The 17,518-nt window shown below is 34.3% G+C and overlaps 1 protein-coding gene across 10 annotated transcripts; it reads left to right on the forward strand.

Annotated features, from left to right (window-relative positions):
* The first annotated feature begins 69 nt into the window (after window positions 1–69).
* Window positions 70–12,170, forward strand: LOC112452059. 10 transcript variants are annotated; one of them, XM_025012130.1, is made up of 15 exons: window positions 70–158; window positions 3,703–3,806; window positions 3,961–4,107; window positions 4,202–4,362; window positions 6,380–6,456; window positions 6,547–6,656; window positions 6,730–6,944; window positions 7,035–7,143; window positions 7,275–7,372; window positions 8,470–8,533; window positions 8,606–8,684; window positions 8,775–9,002; window positions 9,185–9,290; window positions 9,371–9,599; window positions 9,959–12,170. In XM_025012130.1, exons 4-15 carry the CDS (start codon window positions 4,220–4,222, stop codon window positions 10,097–10,099), a joined length of 1,599 nt encoding a protein of 532 aa, XP_024867898.1. In that variant the 5' UTR covers window positions 70–158; window positions 3,703–3,806; window positions 3,961–4,107; window positions 4,202–4,219; the 3' UTR covers window positions 10,100–12,170. The 10 variants fall into 10 exon arrangements, with proteins under 10 accessions (XP_024867898.1, XP_024867848.1, XP_024867872.1 ...); XM_025012080.1 differs by lacking the exon at window positions 70–158 and adding an exon at window positions 179–1,135; XM_025012104.1 differs by lacking the exon at window positions 70–158 and adding an exon at window positions 179–331.
* The last annotated feature ends 5,348 nt before the right edge of the window (window positions 12,171–17,518 follow it).

Below are 17,518 nucleotides of genomic sequence, written 5' to 3' on the forward strand. Positions count from 1 at the left end.
TATATATATATATATATATATATATATGACATACGTACGAGTCAACCACGAAATTCAAGGTTCCGAAGGCGAGTGTAGTGTGTGGAACGGAGCGGCGCAACGGTTCGAGGAGTCCGTGCAAACTTCACTGTGTGTGACATCACGCTTCATTGTTGGAGGTTTACGTCATTCCCCGAGTCCGCGGCGCTTTGAGACGACGGACGAGTGCACGCACGCCGCACGCACGCACGCACGCTTGTACGCATGCACGCATGCAGAGACAATCTCTCCTCGTCGTGGGAAAGACAACAAGCGATAAAATGTCACCCACCCTGTCGTTGCTGATTTGAGTGTGAGTCGAATCTCTCGCACAGCCGCTCCAGTGCCCGTCGTGTGTAAAACGGAAAGAAGGCGTTCCGCGTTTACGGAGGTGTCACGTACGAACGTTTGTTCGCGAATGCTGCCCGAAGAAGATCAAAAAGATCACTTGGTGTCTTCGTAAAAAAAAAAAAAGAAACGTTATTCTCGTTCGGGTATGTCAGCGCTCGACGTGTCGAAGTCGAAATAACCGCTTGAGTTCCTCGCTCGGTGCCGTGGAGAGAGATACGGAGATTTTTTATATTTTATATTCGAGAGCGAGATCCGCAATCCGCGCGCGCGGCGTCGAATGACTTCCGCGCAATTTGACGCCGCGTGACTTCGTCATTGCTCGCATCGCGTCGCGCATCGTCGACGGCGGGCTAGCCCGGTGAAGAATGTCATCGACCATCGTCCACCATCTCTTCTAGCGTCAGACAGTGCTCGCACGACGACGACGACGGCCACCGGCGCGCCTCTCTTTCATTTTAAATATAACAGTGTATAAATAAGTATGAGCAATAGCGAGAGTGCGCGGCGAGGCTCCTCGCGTCGCCACCGCCGTTGATTTTTCTTCCGTCCGTGCGCGCGTTGTTTATCAACGCGCTCTGCGCGTCAGACAGAGATAGATGTATGTAGGGGAATGAGCGAATGAGAGCGAAAGCGAGATAAACGAGTGGTGCGCGTCGTCTCGTCGGATCCACTTGGAAATTCGTAACTTGTAACTTTTCCACTGTACGTACGTGTTCGCTCCACGGTGGTCCTTGCGCGAGGACACGCGACATCGAACACCATAAAGGTTAGTGTACGCGACATTTGTTTCGACACTTCGTCCCGACACTCGATCCCGCGCGACTTCTCTCCTTTGCCGAGTCGTAAACATGGGCTACGTTCCGATATTTACCGTCAGTACTGAAAATCTATAATTTACGTTGCGTACACTATAGATTTTCAGTATTGGCAGTGAATATCGGAACGCAGTCGAGGACGATAAGTGACAGAAAATATGACAGGGAAGGAGGGCAGATGCCCGTTTAATGAATATCGCTATTTCGATAGAGTTTCTCCGATTGAAAGTTCGTAGTGTTGAAAGTGACTCAAAATAGGTTTCGTTCGATTAAACAATGCTGTTCGAGGTTTGTGTTTGAGCATTGTGACTCGACGTGCGTCGACGTTCACGCCTATTACCTTCCTTTTTCTACCGATCGCTAAGAAAAAAAAGTGATAGACGTGAACACTAGCCACTAGCGAATTCGATTGGATGCACTCAGTGCGCAGTCACAAGCCGTCGTACATACATACACAAATCAACGTAAAATGTACGTTTAATATAAACGGGTTAAATCACGAAATTCTCAATATTCTTTATTGTGCTATTTGGTAAAATATATATTGGGCATTTTTTCAGTCGAGATATTTGTATTTTACTTTAAAGATAAGAGGTTAAATCAGTGTACAACGCACTGAAATATATACATATTGGAACGTGTGCTGGCGTTGAAACGCGAGGGAAGAATAGATGCTGTCAAAGGGTTCACGCTGTGAGCGTGAATCGGACCGCAGCCCTTGTCGTACACTGGCATGCGTACAAAGTTAGAAAAAGACAGGTGGAAGCGTTGAAAAAGCCTTGTGTCCACGATGCTAGAAATCACTCCAAGATCTCGGACGGAGAAAGAATTAACCAATCGCATTGGTTAATTGCCGAATTGTTTAAATATGATTGGTCAATTTTTTGTTCGTCCACAAGACAGTATTGTGCGTTAGGGCCTGAGCAGAATAAACTAATTATTAAGACAATGTTGTATGCTTTATATCTTTGTTTTTAGCAACGCTACTTACTGTCTTGTGTTTCAAGTCACGAGTGTACGAAGTGTCAACATTTGTAAGACTTTTGAGACGCAAGACAGTATTATGCGTTACTAAAAACAAAGGTTTAAAGTATAAAACATTGTTTTAAAATTATAAGTCAGCCAAGCTATTCTGCTCAGGCCTTAAGAGTCTATCCTTCCCTCGTTTTCCGTTTAGCTGTAGCATAGGCAGTGCGCGTTCCAGTATGTATATTTCAGTGGTGCAACGGCTTTAATATGCACCAGTGCGCACTGAGTGCATCCAATCGAATTCGCTATAATACACATCGAGTCAATGCTCAGAATTACAAATCTTGGTCAGCACTAGATTAAAAGATTATTGAGCCAACTTTATCTGCATCAATAATCTTAAATAATTCTTGATATTGAATTTTCTGAGAAAAATAGATTTAATCGTTCGACGACGACGAGCTCATGTGATATCCGATTGTTTCTACCCCTTTCGTAAAGAAACGACAAGGAGGTGACACGAGAATGTGGTTGCGTAGTATGTATGTATACACAAGCGTCCGTCAGTCATTATATATATATATTCTGTGCCGTCAGTCGCGATTTTGAGAGACGGTGGCACTGGTGATCTGCTGACAGGGGCATTCGACCTTTTACAACTTTGTACAACTCTCTGTGACGCGGAGAGAAGATTGTCACTTTTTTTTCACATAAAACAAGTTATTCGTATGACTCAATGAATCATTTGTTATTAATTAGGAATTACGTGAGATATGATTCTGTGACGGTGTGCGTTTCTCGAGATTTTAGTGAGTAATCGCGATATATTGTGATTTGACAGAACATCAATACAATTATTAACCTTTCTCACTCCCTCTACCTCTCCTCTTCTCTTCTCTATTTCTACCTCTTTCTATTTCTCTCTCTCCCTCCCTCTCCCTCTTCCTCTCCCTCACCCTCACCCTCTCTCTCACTCATAAATAAATATAGGTAGATATGTTAAGGTAATTTGTTCGTAACAATACTGTCAAAAAATTAATGACCGACAAATGACATGTAGTATTTGGCTAGGATTGTCCGCGTTATTCATGTGTGTGTAAGAATCTCATGTGTACATATATAGAAACTAATGTGTGTATTAGAGATTAGGATCACTTTAAAATTAACTTCAAAGGTTAGCTGTCATATGCGTCCATCGCTAAGAATCAATTACTTCGAAACTAAACGGTCAAAGGTCTTGTATTTTTGTAAGTGTATTTTTACACAAGTCTCTTCTATCGTCTTCTTGTTTTTCATAAAAGTTGCCAGAGTAGTTTGATACTACAATTAGAAACGTAGTATCGGAAGCCGTTTTCATACCTGTAATACATGTAAAAAGTACTAACTTTGATTTCAATTATCTCAACTTCGGTACGGTCAATTTTTTTCTAATTGCACAGGTGTGTAAATCGTGTTTACATTAATATACTGTTCAAATTTTATGAGGTTTTCCAGAAAATGAGTTTACGGACTAACTACCTTAAACATTTTCTTTGTATTGTATTCACAGATGGGCTTGATGAACCATTTTTAACGAGAAGAGTCCAGAATAAATTTTTGTTTTTGATAGGAAGCATTTAATGCACTGGCATGTCTAACCAAAATGTCATCAAGGTTAATTATAATTATTATATTTAAAATTGAAGATAATTGTTAATTATTTATTATATTGTATATTATATAGATACTATAAAGTATATTTCTTACTTAACAAAATTGTTTTGTTTGCCTCAGTTACACAAACCTAATTTATATATATTTTTTATAGGAAAGCTTGAAAATCCTTATTGAGAGGAACATAAATACGTATTTTCAGAAGTAGGCATTTAAATCACCGCATAGTTTTAAATGATGAGGAATATTTATCGCCAGATAATAATTGAGCATAAACTTAACGATCACCAGTATCTCCAGTGTAAGTGTGATAAATTTTTTTCTTATCTACATTTAATTGTTATTTAATCAACGATGCCGACACAGAGAAAAAGGAGAATCACTTGCTGTTTCAGATACAAGAAATATACGTGATGCTGTTACTTCCAAACTGCTTGCAGCTGTGCAAAAAGCTGCGGCATGATGCTGAAGATTGTCCTGATTATACCGATGCCTGTATAATGTTAGAAGAATTCTGCATATTTGCTGCAGAACTGGCACGTCTGTGCGAGCGAGGGTAACATAAAAACTTTAAAATATATTGACAGGTTTGACTTTGTTAGGTACTTCTCAGCATTTTTTAAGACATCACATATAATTTTCTTATGCAATAACTTTCTTTCCTTGCAAGCTAAGTTATTATTTGCGCTAAAATAAATCAAAGTTTTTTCTACGTATCTTTGATTAATCATCATCAGGTGAACGGAAATCTATATGTTTCAGGCAAAAATATTGAACATTTAATCATGATTATAGTAGGGATATTTAAAAACAATGATGAAACGCAACGCGATGTCTGTCGTAACAAAATTATTTGATATTTGGAAGTACGTTCAGTTACAAAACGATTAATCCATGCTACTGTTTAGTATGTTATATTATCACACTCTGATGAAATTTTATGATATTTAACATTGATATTATTGATGCTTTTTTGCTGTTATAGAGACTGATACATTTTTATGATCTGGAATAACTGTCATTTTTATTACCATAAAAAATTATCAAATATTTATTGCGTAGCTTTGAAATACGTTTTTTAATACGGTATCTTCTAAGTGCATACGTGAGTCTGTCACGTTTAACGCTATTTTTCCCTACCTTAAAGTATTTTAAAAAGTCTAAAAAAATTCATGAAACATCTGTCTACATTGTAGTTGAAGATTTTATAGTCATTTTGATAAACATCGTTTATTTAATATCTTCTGACAGGCTTCTGACTTGCAAGTTTTACAGTTACGAGCAGATATCACTTTGGTTCGGACGCCGTAGACCCACGTATGCACCTTACGGGTTAATAATATTGTTAACGTACTTATCTTCCGAAGCATTATGATAACCGTTTACAGGATATTTATTCAAATTGTAGAAACAATTTTTCTTATTTTCCAGGCATTTTCGTTCAAATTTTCAGACAAAATTCAAACATTTTTATATTAAAATTTAAAATTTGATTACCTAGAATGCTTAGTTATTTCTTATTGATGCAGAATATTCATATGATTCATGTTGAAAAGACTAGAATTATTTGTTTCAAATATTAAAATAATAAGAAGAAATAGAGGAAAACGAGCAAAAATGATGATTTGGGTTTATTTTATTTTTCGAAATCTGCAATCTTTTGTATTGATATATTTCGATATTTCGATGCCAAATCCTTTATTTGTAGCATTTATTTGAAATAAATAATTGCAAAGAATATGAGCTAATGACGTGAAATAATAAAGCATTTTCTTATAATATTACATTTTTAGATTTTTATGTAGCTTTTTCTTGGAAAATACTAAAATTTTTTTTATAATCTTTTCAGGAATAAATGGACTATTTGATTGTTTGATTTTTAAAAATTATAATTTTATCAAAAATTATAAGCAAAGTTGCAAAAAAAAGAATACACTAGTGGAAATGGAAAATAGAATATCAAGAACACTTTATGACACTCGATATGTCATTTGTACGGTCGAGCACGGTGCATGATAAAAAAAGACAAGATCGTACAACATATGGAAATCTTTATTGGGGGTACCTTACATGTACATTAGTAGTGAATACATCAGCCCTTCATAGTGTTCTTTTTCCACCAGTGTATATTACTTTCAAAATTAAATATTATTTATTTAGATTATTTCATAATTATAAAATTTAAGAAGAGTTGATTTAAAAAAGAACATTAATCGAAATGTAGGTTTGCAATTACATCTTCCCAAATGTTTTTCCAGGTAGTAGATATCTTGATTTATGTTTTCATACAAAAAAATTGTAAAATGTATTTATAATGGTTATGTGCGGTCAAAGTAGTGATGGTTGCCAAACTGAAAAAAGTTTATTCCTAATCATATAATTTCGTGAGTCAGTGTATATACACAGGCTTATATGCACAGTCGAATAGAATAATCATTTAAATATTATCATTTAAACATAGTCTTGCAAATTTAAGTCACTATATATATTTGTCGAGTGTGATAATACTGGATCGGTATATGAATTAAAAGATTGAGATTATACTACATACATTTATTCATATTTACCTGTAGAACAGCAACTGTTCCTATGAACACCTCTTGCTCATTACACGGTGATGGAAAAGGCATTAATCACAAAACTGGCTCAAGTAAGTCAACAAACAATGTTCGCGGAACACCGTTCAATTGTGTCGATGAGGCAACTTCATTATTTACTTATTTATCGATTAATTGCTTAGAGAGGATGGCATATGAGGTATTTTTGGGCGGGTCTTGTAATCCAACTACCTGGAGATCAGACATAGCGATACCGACTCTTCAGAACCTTGGCATTACTTATTATAATCCTGTAAGTAGTTTATCTTCCTTGTTTTTTGTTCATAATTGCATGTGAGATATCGTAATTGGATTATGTATCGCAGCAAGTGTCACAATGGGGTCCGGAATTAATAGCTCAAGAGTACGAGGCAAAGCAGACGGCGCGAGTCTTGTTGTTTGTCATTGACAACCAAACACGCAATAGCGCGGGCATCATCGAAGCAGCTCAACTGGCAGCTACACGTAGCGAGTCCTTGGTTCTTGTCATTTATCCGTATCGTCAGGGACAGACTATACTCGGAGAGACTGTTTCCACGCAGTACGTGTTGTTTCAAACAGATTAATCGGTTTAATGCTTTCATTTGATTGCTATGTTTTTTCTCTTATCAGTACATATTTTATTTTTCAGGGAATATTATGATTTGATGAACGGCTTGTTAGTGCTTCAGTACCTAATGGAAAGGCAAAGGATACCAATATTCAAAAGCGTATCAGTTGCTCTTCACTGTACGTCCAAGGTAATGACTCTAATTAATAAACGAATGCATCAAAATTAATGATTAATATACATACATATATATATATAATGTGTATATATATATATATATATATATATATATATATATATATATATATGATATACATATAGATGTTACGTGAAAAGATCAACGTGCAGGATTGCATGAGCACTGAGGATGGCATTAGACCTATAAGAATCTCGCTTACTCAGAATGGAATGGATGCAGTGTAAGTTTCTAATTGCCTGTCTATATTATATGTAAATATATGTAAGATAATTTAACAATATCTTGATATAAACAGTAAGATGTAATAAGAATTAAAACAAACAATTGTTGATCAATAACATATTCGGAAATGTTTAATTTCGAAAATATCACGTCGTGTTTGATGTCTGAAAGTTATGAAATTAAAATCATATTAAATAGATTAATAAACAATGCTAGTTTTTATTTGTAATAATTTAATAAAAAAAAACAGTTTAATAAGATATTTGGAAAGAGTAACACAAATTGTATTCTTTGGGATTGTTCATGTTTAAGCGATTACTTAGTAACAAGTAATAGGGCGGCAGTGTGGTCTAGTGGTAGAGCGCCAGACTTGTAATCTGAGGAACCAGGTTCGAGTCCACTAGAGCCATGTAAGTATGGAATGTTTTTCCGATAGCTGCGCCCCTCCGTGCAAGATAGGCTCTTGTGCGGAGAAAACTGGGCTCCGTCTTTCGGAAAGAGACGTTAAGCCGTTGGTCCAAAGGGTTAAAGTGAGAGGAGAAGGATAGCAGATTGGATAGTAGATTGGTAGTAGATTGCGAACCCTACGGGGATATGCAATAAATTACGAATTTTATAGTAACAAGTAATAATTTGACATTACAGCCATCAACTCTGATACATAGAGATTGATGTGTTTCTATAGCACTTATTCTCAATGTTTAGTTACTAAGGCGTCTAAAGAAGTCGGCTATAGGAGACGGTAATTTCTGAGCTTTAGATAGTAATAAGATGTATTCGGTAAATAACATGGCATTTAAATAAGTTTACTGATCATATTCTTGAAAGTTTGAATGTGGACATTGTTGATCAAAGTGCTGCGTAAGATATGCGAGATATATGTGTAAGAATATTTCATATATTTTTTTATTTGATATCTAGGTATTCCGAACAAGAATATAGTTAAGCAAGAATTGTTTGTTTTAGTTCTTTTTATCTCCTCTCTAAAAGTTTCTCTGAATGTTTCTAAATCGGCATGTGTAAAAATATATCATGTAGGAATAACATAAAGAGCATTTACAAATGATTTATAAAGAAATTTTATTTACATGTTAGAAAATTGCGGGAAATTTTCAAATCTATAGACGTTGATGATAGTGGCACAGTAAAGTTAGGGGAAGTATGTACATTTTATCACATCAAATATTTTGAAAAATTCATCAAAGTCAATACAATTTCTTTTTATTTCCAGGCCTGGATAATGTTGCAGTCGAACACAATGTGCAACAATGTGTCTCTTTCGGATCTGCTCAACACGGTGAATAAGTCCGGTAATGTTTGCGTATCATATCTTATGGCGTTTGACAGATTTGTGTTTTGACAAAAATAAACTATTAAAGTACGATGTGTTCGCCACGCAGAAATCTACAGAACATTGATAGACGGATTTCCGGTGAAAGGTGACCCAACTGAATTGCGAATCAATTTCGAGCAGTTTTGCGTTCTAGCCAGCGAGTCATTGTGGACGCGGACGAAGAGTAATGGCATCTCTTGTGAAAGTGAGATACCTTCAGTATGGAATATATTATGTAGGAAGACCTCAAATTTCTTGCGACGAGTTATCGTACATCCTTTTAATCACTTCCTAGGTATTTCTGATTTTCAACAATTTCCCACGATCTTCGATATATTCACTGTCTATATATACTTCTTGCCACCTGAACTTTTCATTTTCTCACTTCCCAAGATTGAGCGCTCGATTTCATCTATTTCGTAGAGCAGGTAAAAAACGGAGCTTGCGTTCAGCTATGAAGGATTTAAACCTTTTCAGATTGGACTAATTCCTTTGTCCAAGAGTTCGAGAAGAGGGACATTTATATTGGCGTTGTCAGTAAAGATCTGTTTTGGTTAGAATCTTCCGCAGTACCGTTGATAGAGTGAGTATCAGTAGTAGCCTAATGATGATCACTTCTCCACCAGTTAAACGTGGTCTTCTTTCCCATTTACGATCTTCCAGGTCAATGAGATTGTCTTTGCACCGACCTAGCCTGAATGAGTACAACGTAAGAGTATTGCCGCAGGAATTGCAGAAGATAAAGAATTCACGACTGATCTTGTTGATAGTGCCGCAGCATTCGCGCGGCATCGCCATCATGGCATTGGCAGCTCATTTGATTGGACTGCGCGTTAAGCTCGTCCTCTGTGTTCAAACTCTTCCCGAGGGTTCTATTGTGTCTGATGACCAAGTACGACTGATATATTTTATATCCCCCCTCCCTTTAATACACAAATCACATCAAATAAACAAACAATTACTATAATATATAATGAATATAATGAATAACAAGTCTATTAACAATAACTCAACGCAGATTTATCGAATTACTTAAGACTAACAATAAAAGATCATCTTTGGCAAATTAAGCTTCAAGTGTCGTATAATATGTAAAGTAGCAGTTAATAGAAATTAACTTCCATGTATTATTGAAAAGTTGTGCGACCTATAATACATATTAATTTACACTAGGCATTTGTAGGAAAACAATTTTTTTTCACTACTATAATAGTGATGTGATATATCGTTCTTTTCTTTTGATTTATTTAGTTGACTGAACAAGCCCGAAAAGATTACAACCGGGGGAGGATGTACCTGTCGGACTACGCAACGCGTGAAGGTGTACCTGTTTTTCAGAATATCGCTGATGCTCTGCAACATGCGATACAATTAGTTCAAAGTCCTTGTTGACTTAATTGCTCTTTACTGGTTTTTTTTCTATCTTTTTTCATACAGATAAGTTCATTGGTTCGATAAACTAATTTATTTTTATCCTTAACAATGTCCAGCTACCATTTGAGATCGACGCGAACACTATAGATATAACGATGATGCTGTATTGTTGTTATATTTATAATAAGCGATTGTTAGTTATAGCAATTATTAGCTGCTTTTGCTAATAAGATTGCTTCTTTTCATTATGTCTCTCATTAGCAATGTCTCATCGACATATAGTTCTCGCGTGCTATTTTCCATTAACAATGTCACTTATACGTATAGTATTATTACTATTATCGTTTTTTAAGTTCTTGACAAAGTTAAAACACACGCAATCAAGACTTTTTATTTACGTCAAGATATTTTATTTATTGTTACTATTTGTCGTGAGCACAGCATTTCTGAAGCAATTATTTTTACTTTGTTGACCGTATTACGTATGGTCCTTTTATTTTTTATTTTATCTTTAAAAAAATACGTTTTATATTGGCTAATGAGTGTCGAGCAGCTAATTATTTTATTATTACTTGGTTATTTTTTTATTACTATGTTCTTCTCTTATCGAATGACGTTAAACTCTTATATAAATTATTGTAGATCAGTAGGAAAGCAGTCTCTCACGGTAGATGGACATATACGATCTTTCTCTCTCGTTTTTTTATAGCAATTTGACGTTCGCAATTTTTTGTAATGTTTTGGTAACGTGGTTGAGGATTGATTTGATATACCTGCATATAAAACTCATAATTCTCTAACGATCTAATCAAATTATTAACTTTTGGAATTTGATCGCTGAAAAATGCGAGAGGGAGGATGTCGTGTGGGATTTGCTTGTATTTTGAATGCGTGGTGTGTATCTCGGCTGAGTATGTGTATGTATATCGATATGTATGCGTGGGATATATCATGAATTTGCATTGTTTGATGTATTTCAATAACCGCAAATATCAAATTTCAACTGTCGATGATAATTTCAATAAGCCGAATTATGTCTTATACAAATCAGTGTGTAACATATGAGTGAATAAGTGAATGAAAGAAAAAAAAGAACATAGGCAAGAACGAGATGTTTTAAGCTATTGACTGATGGCAGAGAACGAAACGTAGCTCTTACGTCTATCGTAGTCATAGACATAAAACAAGGCAGAGAACACTGTATGTATACGTAACTACGTAAACGTAAAGTCATCGTGTCGATACGTGACGATACGAACGTTAGTTACGTATACGGTTTTCTCTGCCTTGCTGTACGTCTATGACTACGATAGACGTAAAAGAGCCTACGTTTCGTTCTCTGCCATCAGCCATTCAATATCTGCGGATTACTCAAAATCTTGCTAAGAGATTTCATCGTTTGAAGGAACAAATGAGAAAAAGGAAGTAGCTCAAGAGAAAAATCGTTTATTATATTTTTTGCATAAATATATACACTCGTACACACGTATCTTACCAAACATTCTCTTTTTGAAATAAAACAACTGTTATCGGTTCTCACATGTTTTCTTTCTGCATTTTTGTTTTCGCACGAAATATTGATACATCTGTTGTGTGCGACAGCTAGTAAGAAATTGTTAGAACTGTGCTCGTATTTAACGATCGTCAAGATTATGTGATCCTAAATTTATGTTGCATCCAAATTATATTAAAGATACTCGAAATACGATACGTTTAATGCTATAACGCGTGAATAAAAGCTTAGATAGTAGCCCCCGCTTGAAATTATATTTTTGTTATCGTAACACATTACCTTTCAATTCAAATAATTTTAAACGAGCAATCGACTGTATGAATGTAATACCAGTCAGAATAAGTGACTTTTACTCGGTTTTCGATCTACTGTCCTCGTCATTTTTACTTTCTCTAAGATCTACCATTTTTTCTGTATTATCCTTTCCAGGGAAGTAGTACCTTCGTATATTCTTGAGCGACAACAACACCGGTATCATAGCCGGTAGAAATAGGGGAATGTATACAGCGTACCTGTAATATTTCAGAATTATTATTTGTAATGTAATTTAAAAAAATATATGCTAAATTTTCGTAATGCATTCTATTAATTTTATACGAATATAAGTATACAAGACCATCTAACAAGGTAATCCACGGAAGTGTCCCTCTCCGATTTTCATGAGCTTTTATTATGTATTATGTTTTTTCTCTAGATAAAAATAAGATACATGTATTTTTTTATACGTGCCTATTCAGCCAATGCGCGTGTTTAGGACAGTGGCGGATTTGCCCTATACACTACGCTGAAGTGTAGGGCGGCAGATTTTTAAGTGCGGCGAGATTGTAATTTTTCTTTCAAAATTTGGTGAGCATATGGAAGTGGTAGGTAGTTTATATCATTCCGAAAAATGTTGAAAAACTGAATAATACCTACTGTGAAAATTGATTAATCGGATAGCACAGAATTAAGAAATGTTTTATTGTTTAATTTTTTATATTCTGCGAAAACTTTAATTCGAAGGAATACAGGGGAACGGCGAGTAGTACGGAATATTCGATATTTCTTGTATTATCCGATAAATTGTTTCACTCCAAGTGACTACACGTGATAAGTTGACTTCGTTACTATAACATAAAGGGGGTAAAGGTTGTTACAACAGGCTATCTATGGATGTATCGGATAATACAAGAAGTATCGAGTGTCCCATACTATCCAATGTCCCATACTCGCCATTCTCCTAGAGATTACCGTTAAAATTCATAAACAAACTGATCGAACATAAACGAATCATAATTGTGCAGCGCATTTACATACACAAGAGCACATCGTGTGCTACATTCCCAGGACAGGGTTTAAGTTCGTATGGAGCTTCGCGCTTCGCTGATTGCTCCATGTAAAAATGCAAAAAAAAAAAAAAAACATTTTGATAACATATATTGATAAAATACATTTCTTTGAGACAACTTTTTTATTAGTTCCATTCTAATATACATATTAAATATTATAGAAATAGTTAATAATAAAACAGTTCAAAAAATGAGTTGATAATTAAAACTTATCTAATACCAAGTTTGAGGGGCGGCAAAATTTCAAATGTGTAGAGCGGCACGTTTGATAAATCCGTCACTGGTTTAGGGGGTGAAACACCCCTTTGAAAAAAATCGGTTTTTCTCTTTCGGGCCAAATATCTCCGAAACTATAAAAGATAGAAAATAAATTTTTAAACAAGTTGAATGGTTTAAAGAGCACTTTAGAATAATGACAAAATAGTTTATTTTTATTAAAAAATAAAAATTAAAAAAAATTTTTTGCCATTATTTTAAAGTACTCTTTAAATTATTCAACTTTCGTTTAAAAAGTTTTTTTCTATTATTTATATTTATAGTTTCGGTGATATTCGGCTCGAAAGAGAAAAGCCGATTTTTTTCAGAGGAGTGTTTAACCCCCTAAACACGCGTATGGACACGTATAAAAAAATATCTGTCCCTTATTTTCATCTAGAGAACAACATACTAAAAGCTCATCAAAATTAAAAAGGGATACTTCCGTGGGTTTCCTTGTAAAAGTTTCTTAATTTTTTAAAAAGAAAACACGATGCACACAATTTTTTGTAGTACGTACTTTTTACGAAATATTTTTTAATCTATTTTTTCTAATTAAGGTATGATATTTTTAACATGATTTATTCCTCTCTAGTCATTTTATATAATTTTATATAAATATATTTTGTAAAATATCCATGTTTTTTTGAAAATTTAGCTATACTCCGTCAGGCGTACAAACAAGAAAAAGTACAGCGGCCTCTCTAGCGAGGAAGAACATAAACATAAAAACTGAACCTAGATAGGCAAATTCACTAGAACGAACAGTCAGACATAAAACGCAGGCGCACTGAGTTTTAAAGAACACAAAGACATTTTTAATATATTGCCAGAGAGAAACCTGAGAGCGGCCATCCGGCTTCGGGGGACGTCTGTCCTAATCTGCCCTCTGAGAAAGTGGACGTCAACTACGGCGTTACGCTCGGTAACGATCAGAGAGGACTCGGGTAACGATACATGGGTTTGTATCCATGCTATGGTTCGTGTCCGAACTACTCAGATGGAGGGGATATGCTGGTCGCGCAAGCCCCTCCTCTGTCCGTGTATGTATGTATGTACATACACTAGGCACTCGGCAAGCTTCGAGCGGGGAGAGAAGGGCAGACATACAATCTGCTGTCTCTCTTGAGCTGTGACGTTGCCGCTTTGCACGGGCCGGCTATACCACGATGTCACGCATTTCGGGTATCACGTCTCGTGTCGCCGAGCGCCGAGTCTCGAGTTGCATGACAAATCGACGATACGCTATACCTGCTATACGTTACACATTTACTTGTATATTTACAAATTTTAACTTTTATATTTATAACCAAATAAATAAAAAAAAAATATATATATATATATATATGTATATATATTTAAAATTTATAAATATATAAAGATTGCAAATATAATTAATTAAATAAATATTTATAAACATAAAAACTAAAATTCGTAAATGTAATGTATAGAAATCACCGTTTTATGCTTTTCTATCTAAAAAAGTCTTACATTAAAAACCTTTACTTTGCATAATAAATTTTAAATTTAATATTTAAATGCATACCAATAATTATATTATTAACTATATTGAGAAAAAAATGGTAGTTTATAATGTTTCTTGCACTCTTATTAAATTTATTTTACCTATGCATGTTCAAGCGGCCAAATTACGAGCAACAACAGAAGGATAATTGGATAAAAATAAAAACACTTTCTTAAATAAACAATACACATGGGTAACAGTGAATTCTATTATAATTCTCGTATAGTTCTGAACGTGTTCTAACGTTTATTTCTAAAGAGTTCTGACGATAAGCATTATTTATTCATATTTTAAATAATTTTTATCGCCCAAGAAAGACTCATTTACGGGTATGTGGGTGAGACGCTGTAGAAAATCTCGGAATTCTGGCTTATATAAAATATTTTTCGTACATGCAGTTCTAAGCATACTAAAACAATTTCTAAAGAGTTCCGGGCATTGGCAATGTTGTATAATTTTTAAATAAATTAATAACGCACAAAAGTCAGGAATTTATCGAGAATAGGGTCTTTCTCGAGCGATAAGAATTATTTAAAAAATAAATAAATAATGCTTATTGCCAGAATAAAATGGGACAACGTTAGAACACGTTCAGAACTACACGAGAATTATAGCAGAACTCACAGAACTGTCGAAATACGGCCAGCGTCTCACCTTATTTTCGATAAATTCCTGATTTTCGAGCGGTATTAATTTATTTAAAAATTATACAACGTAGCTAATGTTTGCTAAAGTTAATAAACATATATATACAACGTAGCTAGTGGCGGGAACTCTTTAGAAAATGCTTTAGTATGCTCAGAACTATACGAAAAATATTTTATATAAGCCAAAACTCCGAGATTTCGCACAGCGTCTCATCTTCTTCTGTCATGATTACTTTTCGGTTAATATTAATTTTTTTAAATATAACACAAAGATTCTAACGCTTGGAACTCTTTAGAAAATGTTTCAATATGCTCAAAACTACTCGAAAAATATTTTACATAAACCGGAACTCCGAGATTTCAACTGGCGTCTCAACTGGTATACTCGTTGCATTGTAATTTTTTTTTAGTACCTTATAATTAATTTTTTTGCTTTTATATGGCAGAACTCTTTATAGAACTGTTATAGAACTATAGATCTTGCAAAATCTGATGAGATAAACTCTTTATATATATATGTTTATTAACTTTAGCAATACAGCCAGAAAGTGGACTTGGTTTACATCAATCCTTAATCACTCATACTCGCATTCAATCCACGCATACACAAATATCCAAAATCCTATTATAGAACTATAGATCTTGCAAAATCTGATGAGATACAGTGGTGGAACTTGTGTAGGACAAAATGAAACGCTGCGTGAACATAGCGTCTCAGTTTGTACTGACGCATTTTTTGAAAGAAGCCAGAACTCTCAATAATTTGTGAGTTTCTGCAAAATGAGACGATAGCTTCACACACACGTTAGGAAGAGAATGTATATAAAGAATTATTAACGGAGATATTTTAATTTAAAAGATCATTAAAATATATATTTTTCAGGAATGTTTTATAGAGAAACGAAGAAAGTGAATAACGTTAAACTTTGCATGTTTTCTCTTCACTTTATTTTAAAAGCCTGATCTACAATGTGCTCTTTGCTTTCTGTTTTTTGCTCTTAACCTCTTCGCGACTATCTCGTATTTCGCAATTCCGTCGCGTAACGTGATGTTTCTTGTCTCTTCTGAAGTTCGTCAATTTTTATCTTGGGCGACAGAGAACAAAAAACATCGCGTTACGCGACGCAATTGCGAAATACGGGATAGTCGCAAATAGGTTAAGAGCAAAAAACAGGAAGCAAAGAGCACATTGTAGATCAGGCTTAAAAATTTATTTTTATTTTTTAAGTAACAAAAATGCTCTTTTTTCTGTTATATTCTGGTCACTATAAATGACAGACGAAGTAAATAATTCTAGCTGTTTTAGGTATCTGAAACGCAAAAAGCTAAAATTTTCTTATTCTGCAAAAGTGTAGCTATCGTCTGAACTAGAACTAAATCAATATTTCCATTCTGAGCGGCTTTTTTATTTAAAATATTATAACTTTTTTCAAAATTTTATTAGTAATTTATTTTAAAAAAATGTTTATTCTAGTATTCTAGTTCAGACGATAGCCCATATCACTTATTCTGAATAAGAAAATTTTTGGTTTTTACGTTTCTGATACCTAGAACAGCTAGAATCATTTACTTCGTCTCTCATACTTACGTCTTTTAGTGATTAAGTTATAATATAAAAGTAACAAAAAAGAATATTTTTCTTACTTAAAAAATAAAAATAGATTTCTAAAATAAGATTAAAAGAACATGCAAAGTTTAACGTTATACGCTTTCTTCGTTCCCCTATAAAAAATTCGATTTTCCGGAGAACGTCCTTAAGATCTTTCAAACCAGAATACGCTCTTGTAATTTATTATTTGTCATTAACATATTTTATTATTAATTACATACATATAAGTGTGAGAAAGCATATGGTACAAAATAATTTCAATATTCAAATTATTGTAATAATAAAGAAATCAATTATTTACATTTTCTTCTGTGTGTGTATGTGTGATGTCATTGACCATAGCTTCTTTGCACGTTTACATTTCTTTTGCAGATTTTTTAACACGCTTAATTTTCACAAGTGTGATGTCAAATACAGACAAGATTTTTGTTTATCTGCTATAAGCGTTATTTTGAATGTAAGATTTTAATAATCAAAATTTAATAATCAAATGTTTTTAATAATCAAACATTTTCAAACTGCTAGCGAGGGACAAGCAATATCATCTACAGCATGTATCC

This window comes from Temnothorax curvispinosus, unplaced genomic scaffold, assembly GCF_003070985.1.
Source record: "Temnothorax curvispinosus isolate PA1 unplaced genomic scaffold, ASM307098v1 QBEX01000263.1, whole genome shotgun sequence".
NCBI lineage: Eukaryota > Metazoa > Arthropoda > Insecta > Hymenoptera > Formicidae > Temnothorax > Temnothorax curvispinosus.